The 17,050-nt window shown below is 49.1% G+C and overlaps 4 protein-coding genes and 2 non-coding genes across 6 annotated transcripts; 5 read left to right on the top strand and 1 right to left on the bottom strand.

Moving 5' to 3' along the window:
• Positions 1-77: 77 nt before the first annotated feature.
• On the top strand, positions 78-1,632 carry BDV38DRAFT_248312 (peptidylprolyl isomerase). Its single transcript, XM_032054716.1, has 6 exons — positions 78-263; positions 339-416; positions 480-496; positions 555-658; positions 717-861; positions 936-1,632. The coding sequence occupies exons 1-6, from the start codon at positions 153-155 to the stop codon at positions 1,105-1,107; spliced, it is 627 nt and encodes a 208-aa protein (XP_031912873.1). The 5' UTR covers positions 78-152; the 3' UTR covers positions 1,108-1,632.
• Positions 1,633-3,318: 1,686 nt separating this feature from the next.
• On the top strand, positions 3,319-9,953 carry BDV38DRAFT_271683 (DEAD/DEAH box helicase; the record flags this gene model as incomplete). Its single annotated transcript, XM_032057362.1, has 8 exons — positions 3,319-3,533; positions 3,609-5,441; positions 6,511-6,539; positions 7,073-7,192; positions 7,325-7,738; positions 7,833-8,372; positions 8,428-8,481; positions 8,542-9,953. 8 exons carry the CDS (start codon positions 3,319-3,321, stop codon positions 9,951-9,953), a joined length of 4,617 nt encoding a protein of 1,538 aa, XP_031912872.1.
• A 1,192-nt stretch (positions 9,954-11,145) lies between these two features.
• BDV38DRAFT_101509 (INSIG family protein) lies at positions 11,146-12,836 on the top strand. The gene is made up of 2 exons (XM_032050848.1): positions 11,146-12,160; positions 12,227-12,836. Exons 1-2 carry the CDS (start codon positions 11,450-11,452, stop codon positions 12,593-12,595), a joined length of 1,080 nt encoding a protein of 359 aa, XP_031912871.1. The 5' UTR covers positions 11,146-11,449; the 3' UTR covers positions 12,596-12,836.
• Positions 12,837-13,554: 718 nt separating this feature from the next.
• On the top strand, positions 13,555-16,138 carry BDV38DRAFT_101518 (phosphoribosylaminoimidazolecarboxamide formyltransferase/IMP cyclohydrolase). The gene is made up of 4 exons (XM_032050849.1): positions 13,555-13,826; positions 13,971-14,097; positions 14,174-15,659; positions 15,725-16,138. The coding sequence occupies exons 1-4, from the start codon at positions 13,808-13,810 to the stop codon at positions 15,878-15,880; spliced, it is 1,788 nt and encodes a 595-aa protein (XP_031912870.1). The 5' UTR covers positions 13,555-13,807; the 3' UTR covers positions 15,881-16,138.
• A 24-nt stretch (positions 16,139-16,162) lies between these two features.
• BDV38DRAFT_t137 lies at positions 16,163-16,235 on the bottom strand. Its single transcript has one exon. It is a non-coding gene; the product is annotated as a tRNA-Thr (tRNA).
• A 672-nt stretch (positions 16,236-16,907) lies between these two features.
• BDV38DRAFT_t141 lies at positions 16,908-16,980 on the top strand. Its single transcript has one exon. It is a non-coding gene; the product is annotated as a tRNA-Thr (tRNA).
• Positions 16,981-17,050: the final 70 nt, after the last annotated feature.

Here is a 17,050-nt window from a genome sequence, read left to right as displayed (position 1 = left end):
ACAAACTTTGCCTCCATTGGGGATAACGGCGTCTTGGCATCTCCGCAATTGAAAGCTGGCCCTTCAGTCCCGCGATTCTTCCTTCCACTCCAATTGTACTCTTCCAAGTCATTGTTGAGGATCTCCAGGAAACGGAGACAGTCTAAGTTACCATGAACTTCAGAAACCTCTTCTTATCGTTTTTCTTCCTTCTGGCGGTTGGACTGGCTCTAGTCCACGCCGAAGAAGCTAATCAGCCCCGTGGCCCGAAGATCACCTCTAAGGTACATACTCTGTCCACGTCGCTATTGATAATTGTTGCTTCTCTCAATGTATGCTCATTGACTAACTTTGTATAGGTGTACTTCGATATTGAGCACAGTGATAAGCCTTTGGGCAGAGTGGTGCTCGGATTGTACGGCAAGACCGTTCCCAAGGTAATGATCCTTACTGCCTACATACCTTGTCTAGGATTATGCTAATAAAAGTTTCTTGGACAGACCGCCGAGAACTTCCGGTATGATTATCTTGATATTGTATCTGGATATTTTGTGTACTAATATTAAACGCTTAAGGGCTCTCGCTACCGGCGAGAAGGGTTTTGGTTATGAGGGCTCTACCTTCCACCGTGTCATTAAGGAGTTCATGATCCAGGGTGGTGACTTCACCCGCGGTGACGGTAAGCTTCCCCTTTTCGAACCTGAAGAGTATAGCACAGGCTGACGTTTGGCATCAAGGCACTGGCGGAAAGTCCATCTATGGCGAGAAGTTCAAGGATGAGAACTTCAAGATTAGGCACACCAAGAAGGGACTCCTAAGCATGGCCAACGCCGGCAAGGATACCAACGGCTCCCAGTTCTTCATCACTACTGTTCCTACTCCGTATGTATCTCCTGCATTAATATTACGGCTTTACGAAGAGACTCGCAGAGAAAGCATGCTGACAAGCGGTATAGATGGCTCGATGGCCGCCACGTTGTTTTCGGTGAGGTCCTTGAAGGTTATGAGGTGGTTGAAGCCATCGAAAACGTTCCCAAGGCTCCTGGCGACAAGCCCCAACAGGTGGTCAAGATCGTCAAGAGTGGAGAGCTGGAGTCTGAGGACAAAGGTAGCCACAAGGAGCTGTAGACCTTCTCCGGGTCAATGTTTGATTCTTGGAAGAGTTTGAAAAGTGCTGATAGTTCTTGACCTCTAAAGAAGACATCGTTATTGAGGAGCCATCAGAAACTCCAGCACCATCTTCACCAGCACCAGCACCCGCATCAGCAAGCGCTTATGCTTCCTCTTATTCTCTTTCCGGATTTGTAGTATTCCTTGTTGCCGTTGCCCTTATAGTGATCTCTGTTCGGAAGGTCTGCAAGGCACGGTGCCAGTGCAAAGCAAATGATGAGAAAAGCATTGTTTAAAGACATGCAGGATGACGATTTCCAAAAGTTGCCGCGGACAAACCATCCAATTAGAATCAAGTTCACCGATACATTATGACCGTAGAGGGTACCTAAAACTAGTCTCCATACTTACTAGCACGTATCTCCCGTAGCGTCTAACGCGCTTTGCGTGTCTACTCAGGCTTTTCCCATAGAAGCGGTCAGTAACAATTCAAACTACTACTTGGTCGTGGCAAACCTTGTCAGGTGACTAGTTACTGCCAGGAGTGGCAAATGTCAGATTCTGCTTCTCCTATGATGCATGTGGGCAGTTTTCAAATGCAGAATGCCTATCTGGATATATATCATTATTTTATTATTATTATTATGATTATTGTTATTTCTTTCTTACAGCTGGGTTGTGTTGAGTGTAGAATCTTGGTGTAGAGAATGGTATAGACATATCCGAATGGAATTTTGATCTCTTTGTTGTTTCATTTGTGTCTATCTCTAAAAATGAAAGATGAAAGGAAGGGTAGAAAAGACTTGGTCTTTGTTCAAATGAATTCTACGGAGTTTGCACTCATGGAGACCCCGTACTTTTAGGCACAGACATGCGATCATTGACGATGATCGTTGCATCTGATCGCTTTCAATAGGTACTAGTAAGTAATGTACCGATTCAACAAGTGGTTTTCATTGAAACCCCTCAGATTGGCCCGAAGAAAGTCACTAGTACTTTTTTAGGACCCCTCCAGTATCCATTACTATCCAGTAATCAGTAGGTATCCAAATGGTAGTATGATACAAGAATACTATCGAGGTAGATGATTCGAAGATCTTGACAGATTTTACTTGATTGTTATCTAATTGATTTGTGATGGAGTTCTTCTATAATTACCGAAGTGTTACAGGGGAGAAACAGGAGGAGCCAAATTTTAAAGATCCAAGATACTCTGTACTTGGGGAGGTACTACAGGATACGGTCGGTTGGTTCTATTGAAAAAACTGCAAAACCCTTTTTCACCGTGACGGCAAACATTGAAAAAGGCAAAAAAAAAAAAGAAAAAAGGACTCGGCCCAGCCCATAGTTACCTATTGGCGCCGCAACTTACCTTTTTTTTTTTTTCCTATTTGCCTTCGCTTCTGAACTTTTTTCTCTTTTTTTAATTTAATTTAAATTTTTTTTTTTTTTGTTTTTTTTGCCCTTGCCTTTGAAATCCACGCTGGATGTGCCAATAGAAAAATCCCCCAAAGACAGTTTTTTTTTTTGGAACCGCATGCAAAATACCCAGAGCGAGTAGGTACCAGTACAGTCCGTGGTAAGTACACACAGGTTGGTGGTCATTGAGCGTGACTGCAAACACTAAATTAAGTCAGGCTTTGCCTCACTTCCTCTCCTTCTCCCACAAAACCTAATCTCTTCCTCTTCCTTTTTCAAACCTCCTCCCCTAATCCAAATTGGTTTTCCTTTTCTTTTCCACATATTATCAACTTCTATTTTTTTTTCTCTTTCTTCCCCTTTCTTTCTTTCTGCAATTTAATAGAGGGTTAGATCTGGGAGATCGCCTTGTTCTACTTTCGAAACCCCCCAAATCTTTTTTTTACCTTTTTTCTTGTTGTGTTACTCATATTCGATCCATCTGGATCGCCACTCAATAGAGAGACACAAGGATACTTCTTTTTACCTTCTTCACGTTTCTCTCTTTCCCTTTTGTCCTGTACAAAATACGAATCTCGGGCGCTCTTTTCCCGTTTTTCTGACGATAAGCAGATCGCGCTTCTGCTCCCCGGTTTTTTTTTTTTTTTAAAAAAAAAAAAAACAAAAAAGCAACTTCTTTTCCCTTTCCGTCTTTTGTACGTCCATATACCGCCATCTCATTTCTGCGCCAGGAAACCCGCATTCCACCCGTGCAACTTGGAATACATTGCTTACCTGTCATCTCTGGATAGTTAGTGGAATACCGCAAAGATGGCCGACAGCTTGAAGATGGGAAGCCTTTCCCTCAACGAATCTCAGCATGCGCCTGCCCCGAACTCTTCCTCTGGCCGCGCTGCCTACATCCCTCCCCATCTCCGTCAACGTCAAATGGGTGCGAACATGGACGGAGCCCCCGCCGCCGCCCCCGCCGCCGCCGCTCCCCCTGCCCCTGGTCCCAACGGCCCCGGCAACTCTTGGGGTTCGAGGTATGTATCTTTGCCGGATTCACCCTGCAGCTTGCTCTCTGTCGTGTGCGAGTCACTGACCATTTAATCTCACAGAGGCGGCCCTCGCGGTGGTAACTGGGCTAATGCTAATGCTCCTGATTTCAGCCCTCGCGGTCCCAATCCCAATGGTAACACTAGCTGGACTCCCACTGAAGGTTCTCGCCGATCATTTAATCCAGATGCTTACGGAAACCCAGGTCATGGAGGTTCTTATGGCGGAGGCAGTGCTAGAGGCTCAGGAGATGGCCAGTGGCGCGACGGCAAGCACATCCCCGGTCCCGCCAACGCCCGCGTGGAGCGTGAACTTTTCGGCCTGCCCAACGACCCCTCTAAGCAGAACACTGGTATCAACTTTGCCAACTACGACGATATCCCCGTGGAAGCCTCCGGTCACAATGTTCCCGAGCCCGTCAACGCATTCACCAACCCTCCTTTGGATGACCACCTAATTGCGAACATTAAGCTCGCTCACTATCAGACTCCCACCCCGGTGCAGAAGTACTCCATCCCTATCGTGATGAACGGCCGTGACCTGATGGCTTGTGCCCAGACTGGTTCTGGAAAGACTGGTGGTTTCCTGTTCCCAATCTTGTCTCAGGCCTTCCAGAACGGTCCTTCCCCGACTCCTGCCCCGGCATCCGGCCAGTTCAGCTACGGCCGTCAGCGCAAGGCCTACCCGACGTCCCTTATCTTGGCCCCGACTCGTGAGCTAGTCTCTCAGATCTTCGATGAAGCTCGCAAATTCGCCTACCGCTCCTGGGTTCGTCCCTGTGTCGTCTACGGTGGTGCCGATATTGGATCTCAGCTCCGTCAGATTGAACGTGGTTGTGATCTTCTGGTTGCCACTCCTGGTCGTCTCGTGGATCTTATTGAACGTGGCCGCATTTCTCTTGTCAACATCAAGTACTTGATCCTGGACGAAGCTGATCGCATGTTGGATATGGGTTTCGAGCCTCAGATCCGCCGCATTGTGGAGGGTGAAGATATGCCTCATGTTAACGACCGTCAAACTCTGATGTTTTCTGCCACCTTCCCTCGCGACATTCAAATGCTGGCTCGCGACTTCCTGAAGGATTATGTTTTCCTTTCTGTTGGTCGTGTCGGCTCAACCTCTGAGAACATCACCCAGAAAGTTGAATACGTCGAAGATCACGACAAGCGTTCGGTTCTCTTAGATATTCTCCACACTCATGGCACTAGCGGTCTCACTCTCATTTTCGTTGAGACCAAGCGCATGGCCGACTCTCTGTCGGACTTCCTGCTCAACCAGCGCTTCCCTGCCACCGCCATTCACGGCGACCGTACTCAGCGTGAACGTGAGCGTGCTCTGGAGATGTTCCGTTCCGGCCGTTGCCCTATTTTGGTTGCTACTGCTGTCGCTGCTCGTGGTCTCGATATCCCCAACGTTACTCACGTTATCAACTACGATCTGCCTACTGATATCGACGACTATGTTCACCGTATTGGTCGTACCGGTCGTGCGGGTAACACCGGTATTGCCACCGCCTTCTTCAACCGTGGCAACCGCGGCGTCGTTCGCGATCTGATTGACCTTCTCAAGGAGGCTCACCAGGAGGTCCCGTCGTTCTTGGAGAGCATTGCTCGTGAGGGCAGTGGATACGGCGGCCGTGGCGGCCGTGGAGGTCGTGGCCGTGGAACCAACGCTACTCGTGATATGCGTCGTGTGGGCGGCGGTATGGGCGGTCCTCCTTCCTTCGGTGGCAGCAGCTACGGCGGTCCCAGTGCTGGCTACGGTGGTAGCTATGGTAGTGGTGCTCCCTCTTACGGCGGTGGCGGCGGTGGTGGCGGCAGCTACGGCTACGGCGGTAGCGGCGGTGGCGGCGGCTATGGAAACCCCTCCGGCCCTACTGGACCTTCCTCCTGGTGGTAAATCCAGGGTTGTGGTCTCTGACGAGGCCGTCAGGTCTGATTGGCTCCCTTTATCTTCATTTGCCTCTCATTTGACGGATACGATCAGAACGAGCCCTGAGTTGTTGTTTTTCTTTGTGTTTTATCTCAGGAACGGCTTTGTCATGACTGCCACGACTTCCTTTTAGATTTTCTTTTTTGTTCTTTCACATTGTCTTGTTTCATTTTATCACGTCGAGTTATCGGTGTTCTCTATTTCTGAGCATTTCGCAGATTTTGTTTGCTTATTCTCGATTTTAGACATGGTCTTATGATGCGGTCCGATCTCACCATGTTGCTGCTCCTGGTTATACCCTTCATGTAATCGAGAGCATCTTGGTCGGCGTTGCATGAACATCATAGATTGCGTTGTCTTTCTCCTGCGACCGCTTCTATCAGATACCCTTTTTGTTCTCAGGCGGCCATATGGAGATCCGCTTGAACTATGTGCGCCGAGCAGGAGTGCCGGCTTTTCGTTTTCAGAAAAGTGCTTTTTATGGTTTCATCTGCTTGGTGCTGTGGCAACGCATCGACCGTGTCTTGCAAGATAGATCTCTTACTTTTTCGGTATCTCATGGCGGGTTGTTTCCATTTCATTATTTATTTGTCTGAACCTCCGACATTCAAGTTTCACTTCTTATGCATGCGTCGCTACTGTTCATGCCCAGTTCTGCTTTCTTCTCCACGCGGTGCTACATGGCGGCTTCATTTATGACTGGAGGAGTTCTTGGTACGCATCACTACTGTGTGGAAGAAAAGGTGCGAGGGCAACCGAACAGCGTGTTGCGACCACGGGCCTTCTTCGGCGGGTATTTGTTTCTTTTTGACGCTGCCTCTAGGACAGGCGGTGCATGATAACGTGATGCTAGTGATAGAGAAGGGATTTTTCTTTGCATTGTGTATGGCGTTGGGCTTGAGCTGCTGTGTCCACAAAAAGATTATGTTCTCTGCACTTGGGACCGTGGAGGATGGAATGCTGCTTTTGCTGGCACTTATGATTTTTTGTGGTTATGCTAGACATCATTGTCTCATGTCAGTAGCGATATAGGCTCGACGAGATATGCCGAAGACGGCCCTGTTCACGGGGACTTTACTTGTCTCGCGAGAAGGGGAGCTATTTATCAGGACAAAAAGTTTGATTCTAGTCTTATCGACTTCTTGTAGTAATTTCTAAGATGCCCTAAAGCCATTAATCCTGATAGGAATAAAAAGTGGAAGCCCTAGCTACTAAAGACGTCGAACCAGTAAGGGCTTAGGTGATATCCAAGAATTAGTTTACAAGGGCGTAATCGATATCTAGGCGTATATCTAGGCGTAGAGAGAGGTAATCGAGAATACTCATTAATCATGGAAGAATTATTCTTATTTTGGCTTTTATTTTTATTTCTATTGTATTGTATCTTGTTTCATTTATTGGGCTTGTATGAACTGTACCTTACTCCGCTAGTACTTAGTATCGTTACTTTAGTGACGGGAACCCCGTGCAAAGGGCAATCAATCACTGGATCCCCCGAATGGGGCACCAAAAAGAAACTCACATCAGCCTTCGTCATTTAACACAACCTTTCCTTTCTCCCTTTTCCTCATCCAACACTATCCCCACCTCCTAGGCAGCGCCCCTTTCCTTTTTCCTTACTTTTTATACTTAGATTTCTTTCCTGCCATCTATACTTCGCTTTCTCTTAACCGAAGTGCTATACGCGCTTCCGGCTGCCGATTTCTTCGCGGCTGTCAGTGACCCCCGTTCAAGGGCGCACACGGGAGGCTACCACATCAAGGCTCTGGGGGCGGTGTTGAGGAAAGCACAATTGACTTCGTACCTATAACGTCATTATAAACCCAGGAACTAAACATGGCCGAAGTCGAAAGCACCGCCGCAGACGACTCGTTCGTACACTCCGAACCCCAAGATGAGCAGCAAACCCATAACATGACGGTTGGCACGCGACGCCAGGCAAACGGTACGATCGGCTCCGTTTACTCGGGGAATAAAATCAGACATCTCAAGAAGGAGGATGGAATTCCGTTATGGCGCAAAGACATCCAACATCAGTTTCTCAAACTTGTTTTCGAAGACAAGACACCGGTCTTTACTCGTTGGCCAGACGGAGAGAAAGGCCTGGACTTTGCGGATGTCTACATCGATGCTATGGCAAAGAGTAGCAAAACAAGTAAGATCCTGAAGGATAAACTTCAAAACGATAAACAGGCAGCCATCAGCATGGCGATGGTCTGTCTACTGGTGAACTTCGGACGCATGAATACCACACTCAACTGTATGTTTCTTTCTTCAACTTTGCTCCTCTACCATGCGGGCGTGCCAGTATGCCCGTATGTTACAGTACGATTATTAATTTATGGCCATCCTAGTTTTCCCTGAAATGCGTGCTCAACTGCGGACGTATCATTCTATCCCTTCCTTGCAAGCACACCAAGACCCCAATGCCTACAAACAACTACAGGATGCCCCGCGGCTGAAGTCAATCCTTAAGGGAGCATCAGAGGATGTTGATCAGCCGAATACGCTCGATAAGATTAGACGTCAGAGAATTCCTCGGACAAACCCGGTCCATCTTATCTTCGTTATGGCCCAATACGCTCCCAAGGTATCTGAATTGCACTTCTTCCCACCGCGTGACTTTTTCGATCTAGTCATGAGATCTACGCTCAGCAGCAAGAGTCGTGCGAGGGCCTTCTTGTGGTTAATGTGGTGGTATTTGGAGAGTGACTTCTCACCTGAGGCAGCCCTGAACAACCCATTCGGCCCTGGCCTGGATGGTGAAGGAACTGGGGGTCTGCCAATCAAAGTACCAAACTTTGAGAGCCTCACTGAAGAACAGGCAAACGAAGAAAATGTGGACACACAGTCCGAAATCGAATATGGAGAAGCCAAACGCTTGGAGCGTAAACGTTGGTGTTCCGACCTGATCGTTCTTTCCTTCCTGTATCAGCTGACCCAGTATAGGTATCTTGGAAGAAGAAGAGCCAATCCCTAGGATAACTAAACGCTCTAAGAAAGGTACTTCTTCATCATTTCCCGTCCAATAATATGCTGATATTCACTAACCATACCTCATAGGCCTTCTGGAACCTGGATATGACGATGACCAGGTATCGGGCGATCTTTCTGGCCGAGGGGATGGCCTTGGAGGCCGTGGATCTGCCATGTCGACTCCATTGCACCCCTCGTCCAAACGTTATCCAGATGACGAAGATGACTATCAAACACCGGGACAATCTGCCCGTTCCCGATATAAGCGACCCAAGCGGGATTCATCTCTTAATCGTTCTGTTGGTCAGCAGCGCCTCATCCTGAAGACAAAAATGGAGCATACCCCTGACGCTTCTTCTCCGGCCCCTCCAGGTTCTGGTCACCCGGTTCTTAATAGGTTTGTTACAGAGCCTTCTTTGCCCCAACAGACCTCTTCCCGCCGTCCCCGCCCGCTTACCCAGCACCAGCTGGCTGTGGAGCAAAACAGGCGGCAGCGTATTGAATACATCCTCGCCAAACGGAAGAATGAGGCTTACCGGCTCCTCCGCACGAAACGTGAAACCGAAATCCCGTTCCACCGCTATAATCGCTTGCTGCAGAATGTCCCAGATAACTACGACACGGAAGATGAGGATAACTCGTGGGGCAAGGGGGGCTTAATTCCCAACCCTGAAGAAGAGGAAGATTACGGCGAGTGTGCCAGCTTCTACTTGTCCGTCATTCGTAAAGCCTCAAGGCGACTAGACCGGTGGGACCATGAAAATGCGAATGGCCCGAGGAGAGACCGGAAAAGGGAGAGAGAAGAGCGGCAAAAGGCGAGACAAAGCGGAGTTGGTCTTGACACGGACCTAACAGGGCGTGTGCCCACCTCTGCACGTAGCAGAGCTCGAGCTGCGCGTAATGCTAAGCGCAAGCTCGCTGGTGCGACTAAGGATGCCTCTACGGCGGCGACTCCCAAAACTAAAAGCACGTCGGCATCTCGTTCTAAGAACAACCGGAGCCGTGCAAGCCGCCCCACTGGGGATGCACTGGCAGCCCCTAATGGTGCTACTAAGGATAGTCTCGAGGCGCCATCTCAAGACCAGGAACTGTCATCCATGCCCGGGGATATGGATGGTGAAGCAGAAGAAGGCCTTGATGACATTGATCGCGAACTTCTTGGCGAGGGAAGCGGTGAGGAGGATGAGGGTGTTTCTCGAAGGCCCCTTCCTTCTCATCCTGTGGAGCCAGGCTACGAAGATAGTTTCATCGGCGAGGGGGCGGATGACGATGCAGACGCGTTGTCTTCGGATGAGAATGATGATGAAGCAGATGAAGATGATCTTGAAGGAGAAGGGGACGTTGATGTCGAAGGTGATGGCGACGAAAACTCGTCCGCATTTGAAGGCGGCAATGGATATGCCGCCAGTGAGGCTTCATCAGTTGCCGGCGATACTGTTGATAAAAGCTTGGAAAGGCGAACAGGAGAGAAAGACGGAGAAACCCTAGATGATCGTTGAATAAGGGGCTCCCGTATTGGTCGTGTGAAGGGGACGATCGATGAGCCAGTATTTTCCTTATCGTCTGTACCCGATTTTTATGTCTTATTCTATACTTCTTCACTGATGTTGTTTCTTTTCTCCTCATATTTCTTTTGCCTCGGTTTCACTCCTTTGACTCTGTATCGCTATCTCTGCTTCGGCTTATCCTTGACTTCTACGATCTTGTCTTACTTTATTTCTTTTCTTTATGGAATATTCATGTCACTATGGTATCACAGCCGACGACTCCTCATATAGTTCGAGGATATAATAGAATAGAATCAAACTTTTTAATAGTGATTCGTCGAGGCTTTCTATGTCAGGCAACAGCAGCCATACAAGATATACCTAGAAGCGATGGTATGCATGTACTCCTACTACTTAGTAGTCTCCCACCTCACCCAGGGTCACGGGGGGTTAACAGCCAATGATACGTTGTCAATGCATCGAGGTAGCCCTAGGTTACTAGTAGACTAGTGCAGAGGTGGCGATACTTTCCATGCGCTGATGCTTTTGCGGTGACCGGCTCTCCCCAATCGCACGGTGACTCATAGACAGTGATACGTCATGATCATCGAGCCATCCAGGAACATGGAGTGCGTACTATGTACTCCGTACATAGCTTTGAGAAAGCGACCTCGCAAGATTTGTCTTTCTTGGGGGGGGGTTGTATTAGTGCCACTGCTACATCATACAGTAGGTGCAGAGAAGCGCTGCAAATCGAGCGGAGAGACGAGCGGAGAGAGGGTACAGAAGGCCTATCAGAGTTCGAGTACGGCATATTTCGAGCCAGTTATTGGTCATCACCGGAGGATTCTGTTGGGGGGAAGGAAATTGACGTCCACTGAACCTGCAGGTGTTGTTTGAGGGTTTAGGATTTGCATGTGAAATTGACACCTGACTGATCACTGAATTTGATTTTCTCCCAATTTTGAGGCGAAAACCTCCACCCAACCGCAAAACATTCCACATTCTTTAGTGCAAAACACGTCTCAGGGCATATAGTTCTATCTCGGGTTATTAGTCTAGAGTCCATATACTTCGTTGCCCTTGATTCAATCATTTCACCGACGATAATTACCCTGGCCCCTGCCGAGCCGATCTCGCGCCTCTATCTGCACCGCGTACTCCACTCCAGCGCCTCAACGAACCAATTTCCTCCTTCAACCTCCTAGGATTTGAGCGTCCGTGCAGCAGCCCAGGTGAGAGAGCTTGTGGCACTCACAGACCTGCGTGTCTCCCTCAAACATCATCCTCAGAAACCCCTCCTTTTTTTTTTTACGAGACATTGCTGGCAGGATCGTCGCTGTTGCAACAGCAGACCGAGGATCTAGCCGTATCACCCTTGGTTTCTTTAGACGGCGATCACCCAGAACAGAGCCTGTGCTTCTCACCTCCTTAACGATCCCGCCGGTGTTGAATTTATACAGTTATATTTCCTCAATTCAAAGTTCCACCACAGCTCCCTGCCCGTCATGTCTGACGACCCGACGATTCTCCGACCCCGTCCACGACGGGTGTTTGACCTCACTCCAGCCTCTACCGAATCATCCGAACCCACGAGCCCTGCGGAACCCGCGAACCCAGACCTTTTAAACCCTAAGGATGCCGGGTCTACCAGCGTCAGTCGGACCGGTTCGATCATGAATTTGACGACCCCGACACTTTATGGTATCTATTCACCGACGGCTTTCGAGGGTTCCCGGGACGAAAACAGTCCTTGGGGGACGGAAGCTCAGACGCCAGCCATCGAAAAGCCAAACCCCCTCACAGTACCGGAAAAGCCAGATCGATTCACCCTGAAGAGGACACGTTCACGACTCAGTCACGGGCTATTCCTGGGTGTGATCCTGCCCCAAGCACTTAAGGCCGCCCTCTTGTTCAGCTTTGGCATAGTCTATGGGGTCATCACAATTCACTTACACGAGAATCATTGGATTACACCGGTGAAGCTGGAAAACACCCACTACTACGGGTCATGGGAATACCTGGGATTCTGGGGTGTAGCCGGAGTCGTTTTGGGGAATGTGCTTCCTGGCCTGGATCTTTTCTCGGAAGACGTTACGGTTGACAACGCCAAGCAGCCGAGTCGGTCGAGCAGCGACGAAGAGAATGAAGAGCGTACTCTGTCGTGGGTTGCAGCGGTCCGGAGCGTTGGCGCTTTTGTTGGGGTAGCATTTGCTATGGTAAGACGCCCAAATTGCAAACTTTTTCTACCGGCCATGTCGATTGACTGACATTTCTTTCTATAGCGAAGGACCCCTTGGCAATCGACTACACAAGCATCGGCGACGCTCGCTCTCGCAAACCCCGTCCTCTGGTATCTCATTGATCGCACCAAGACAGGCTTTTTCATGTCCACTATCGTGGGAGTAGGTGGAATGGGAATTGTATTGGCACTCAGGCCGGATTTAGTGCCGCCTTCTACGGGGGCATCCGCGACGGTGATTCCCGCCCTGAACAGCACTTTACGGGATCTCGGGTTGGGAACAGGTATCACGCAAGAGAGCCTTGCAGTCAGGACTTGGGTTGCCAGTGTTTTGTTCAGTGCGTGCGTTTGCTTTGGGAACATTGGTCGCCAACTAGCGATTTTTGCGCGCAGGGAATCCCTCCAGGCATGAATCAAGCATGGCACCAGCATTGAACTTTTAATCCTCCTTTTCCTTTCACTTCCCAATTCCACTCATTTGAGCGTATTCACAGGGTTCCCTTCCTCCGCGCTCTCATTTATGCTTCTAGGATTCCTATATGTCATATTACTCGGCTTTGGTAGTAAAGTGTGCATGGATAGACCCTAGCCGGCGTGGTCATTGATAGAAAATCACGGCGACTTGACAATTACAATGTTGACACGCCCAGTCGTAGAGCTTCTCAACTACACAATAACCTTACTACCAGTTCTACAATGACCATAACATGATCAATCCTCGCACCCAAGGTTGAGAAAAGATAAAAGAATAACATAAAAAGGAGTGTAGAATCAATCATTGCAATCCCTTCCACTGAACTCAAGAGTTCTAGAAGACACTGCACCCAAGATCGACACACTGCGGTTTGCAGTTCCTCTCCATTCTTTATGACGATTTCCGTACTTCATAGGCATCACCCCAATAGGGGATATCCTCGTAGGAACGCTTTTTGAAGAATGTTGATTTTGCGTTGTTCATGTAGAAGAAAAAAGAAAAGGAGAGGAAATTGCGGCCGAGCCGAGCGCAGTTTTGTACGTCGTCCATTGTGGTGGTCCGTGCTGTATATCATGTGATCTACGCGGGCTTTCTGGATTATGTCGTGTTTCGATGAGTCAGCCGCGTCTGCATTACGATACATAGTACCGAGTTAGTACTAGTTCGCTGGAAGCTGCCCCGCTATGATGTGATTGAAAGACTAAACTCTATCTAGCGTGTTAGTCATAATCAAAGCTCAGTCTTTGCCTCAGGCATGAGATTGTCCGAAAGCGGCGAATGAACCCCGCGGAAAAGTTGAGCTAAAGGTATAGGAAGAGAGAGGGAGAGAGAGAATACTAGTCCATTAACCAGGAGTCGATTAGAACTTGATTGAATCAGTCTGAGTTCCAGGAGGCAACTACCCACCCTGTTTTTACTTTCCGATCAAAAACAGGTCTGTTATTCAGGTAAATAAATACCTTCCCTTCATTGTTGTTGTTCTTCTTGTTCCCCGGTTGTGCCCCTCCGACCTGCTTGCGGTGTTGACTGTGGAGGGGTCGTGGGGATAAATTTTTCCCCTCCTTCCATTTTCTTTTCCCTTTTTTTTCCTTATCTTTCTGGTTCCTGACCTCGACGTGATCTAGTGCCTCTCGTGGTCGCTGTCTCAAAATGTCTCAACAAAAGTCAGGTAAGACAATTGAATCCATCTTTGCAGTTCTGGAACTGCATTGCTTGTCAAGTAGTGTGGATGTGGTCCGAATGTTTCCCCACAGTTGACATTTCTGTTACTCTTATGGATATTGAGCCGGCTGACACGCGATATTTCTTACAGCTATCCTCTCCGTCTATGACAAGACCGGACTTCTCGACCTGGCCAAGGGCCTGGCCAAGAACAATGTCCGTCTGCTCGCCTCTGGTGGCACTGCCAGGATGATCCGAGAGGCAGGATTCCCTGTCGAGTGAGTTCTCTTCAGTCTACACACATATCTATCAGATAAGATGACAGTCAGTGGAGCTAATGTACCGAACCTACAGGGACGTCTCTGCTATCACCCATGCTCCCGAAATGCTTGGTGGCCGTGTCAAGACCCTCCACCCTGCTGTCCACGGTGGTATCCTTGCTCGCGACATTGAGTCCGATGAGAAGGATTTGGCCGACCAGAAGATCGCCAAGGTCGACTTCGTTGTTTGCAACCTTTATCCCTTCAAGGAGACCGTCAACAAGGTTAATGTCACTATCGAAGAGGCCGTCGAGGAGATCGATATTGGCGGTGTGACCCTCCTCCGTGCCGCGGCTAAGAACCACGCTCGCGTCACCATCCTTTCCGACCCTCAGGACTACCCCGAGTTCCTTAAGGAGCTCGATGCCGGCGAGATTACCGAGTCCAGCCGGAAGCTGTATGCCCTCAAGGCCTTCGAGCACACCGCAGACTACGACAGTGCCATCTCTGGTTTCTTCCGTAAGCAGTATGCGGGCAACGGTGAGCAGCACATTGCTCTGCGTTACGGCACCAACCCCCACCAGAAGCCTGCCTCGGCATACATGCTCCAGGGCAAGCTCCCATTCAAGGCTCTGAACGGCTCTCCCGGTTACGTCAACCTGCTTGACGCTCTCAATGCCTGGGCGTTGGTCAAGGAGCTCAAGCAGGCGCTGGGTTACCCCGCTGCGGCTAGCTTCAAGCACGTTTCTCCCGCTGGTGCTGCCGTCGGTGTGCCCCTGAATGAGAAGGAGCGTAAGGTGTACATGGTTGATGATATCGCTGGTATTGAGACTTCGGGTCTGGCTCAGGCTTATGCTCGTGCCCGTGGTGCCGACCGCATGTCCAGCTTCGGTGACATCCTCGCTCTCAGTGACGTCGTTGATGTGCCCACCGCCAAGATCATCTCGCGTGAGGTTTCGGACGGTGTCATCGCCGCAGGCTACTCTCCTGAGGCTCTTGAGATCCTTTCCAAGAAGAAGGGCGGCAAGTACCTCGTGCTCCAGATGGACGAGGCCTACGTTCCCGCAGCCGAGGAGACCCGTACTTTGTACGGTGTTCAGCTCTCTCAGCACCGCAACGATGTGGTGATCTCTCCCCAGAAGACCTTCAGCACCATCGTGACGCCTAAGAACCTCCAGAGCCTCCCTGACTCTGCTTTGCGGGATCTCACTGTGGCTACTATCGCTCTGAAGTACACTCAGTCCAACTCTGTCTGCTACGCTCTCAACGGCCAGGTCGTTGGTCTGGGCGCTGGCCAGCAGAGTCGTATTCACTGCACTCGTTTGGCCGGTGACAAGGCTGACAACTGGTGGATGCGCTTCCACGACCGTGTCCTCGGCATTCGGTGGAAGAAGGGCACTAAGCGTGCCGACAAGGCAAACGCTATTGACTTGCTCTGCTCGGGTAACACCCCTCGCAATGAGGCAGAGAAGGCCGAATATGAGCGTGTCTTCGAAGAGGTCCCTACTCCATTCACTCAGGAGGAGAGGGAATCCTGGCTCGAGAAGCTGAGCGAGGTTGCCGTCTCGTCCGATGCTTTCGTAAGTCATCCCCCTGGTTCTCTTTTAAGCTGTAAAACCCCCATCGCTAACTCGCTTCACACTAGTTCCCCTTCATCGACAACGTTTTCCGTGCAGCCCGCTCCGGCGTTAAGTACATCGCTGCTCCCAGCGGTAGCCAAAACGATGGCCCTGTCTTCGAGACTGCAGAGAAGCTTGGCATTGTTTTCGTCGAGCAGGGTACTCGTCTTTTCCACCACTAGGTCATTACTGTTGTTTGATATGAGATAGTCCAAATGTTATGCTAGTATTCATGTGACGACGTTAGTCTATTTTCTCATAACTTTGATACCGAGCGCACTTGAGTGCAATAAAAGAACAGTTTAATTGTGCAATGATGTTTCCTGTGCATGTTTATTATAAATCGGTCAGCTCGACCCGGAACAGTATCCAGGAATGGGGTGGGGTATGTATTGTTGACTGAGTGAGTCAAAATGTCAGTCAGATACAATTGACTGAATAAAAGTAAAAAAGAGAAGGACAACTGCTCCCACGCGGATTTGAACCGCGGACCTCATGATTACTAGTCATGCGCTCTACCAACTGAGCCATAGGAGCTGGATTGGTTGAAAAAGTTTCTTTAACTAAGGTCATACGGAAGATTGGTTTTACTAGGCATTACGACGTCATGATGGTATAATGAGACGTGTATGCTACTAGTACTGGCCAACCTTTATGCTAGGGCGTATATGAGCTCTTGTCCCGGGGGTTGGATAACAAGCGGTGGCATTATGGCCCTAGCAAAGAACTTACCTGTGTGCTTCCCGCGACTTGGATTCCCATTCTTCTGTTTGCGCCAGATCCTTCAAAAGCGTGTATCCGTTGGTGGGTTTGTTTGATTGATATTGTGATAGTATCCTGGGTCTCACTTCGATGCGGACGTGGGATGGGCAGAATTCATTGATAGGTGCCATACTGGCCGGTGGTGACTTTGACCTTAGAACGGTCACTGCCGTCCATATATATATCTCGGTTCGGTAGAACCAAGCCAGTCTCGTTTCCATGGGCCGCTGACAACACCCAGAAGGGACTTAAGACTACTTATCCATTGCAGGAGATGGCAATTAAGCACCTTATAGCGTGGACGGCTAAACTAGAAGATCATATGTGCCTAAGATCTATGTAACATGTACTCTGTACATAGTACATACTTACCTCAAAAGGGGTGTGTTAATCAACAATAATAATCTTGCGTATATATTTAATAAATAAAATGATTTTCAATAACCAGCTCCTATGGCTCAGTTGGTAGAGCGCATGACTAGTAATCATGAGGTCCGCGGTTCAAATCCGCGTGGGAGCAGTTGTCCTTCTCTTTTTACTTTTTTTTTTTGCTCTTTCTTCTTTCTTTCTTTCTTTTTTTTTTTTTTTTT

The sequence above is a fragment of the Aspergillus pseudotamarii genome (assembly GCF_009193445.1).
Source record: "Aspergillus pseudotamarii strain CBS 117625 unplaced genomic scaffold BDV38scaffold_31, whole genome shotgun sequence".
Classification (NCBI taxonomy): domain Eukaryota; kingdom Fungi; phylum Ascomycota; class Eurotiomycetes; order Eurotiales; family Aspergillaceae; genus Aspergillus; species Aspergillus pseudotamarii.
Note: the sequence above shows the minus strand (reverse complement) of the source record. Positions and strands in the feature narration are given on the sequence as shown.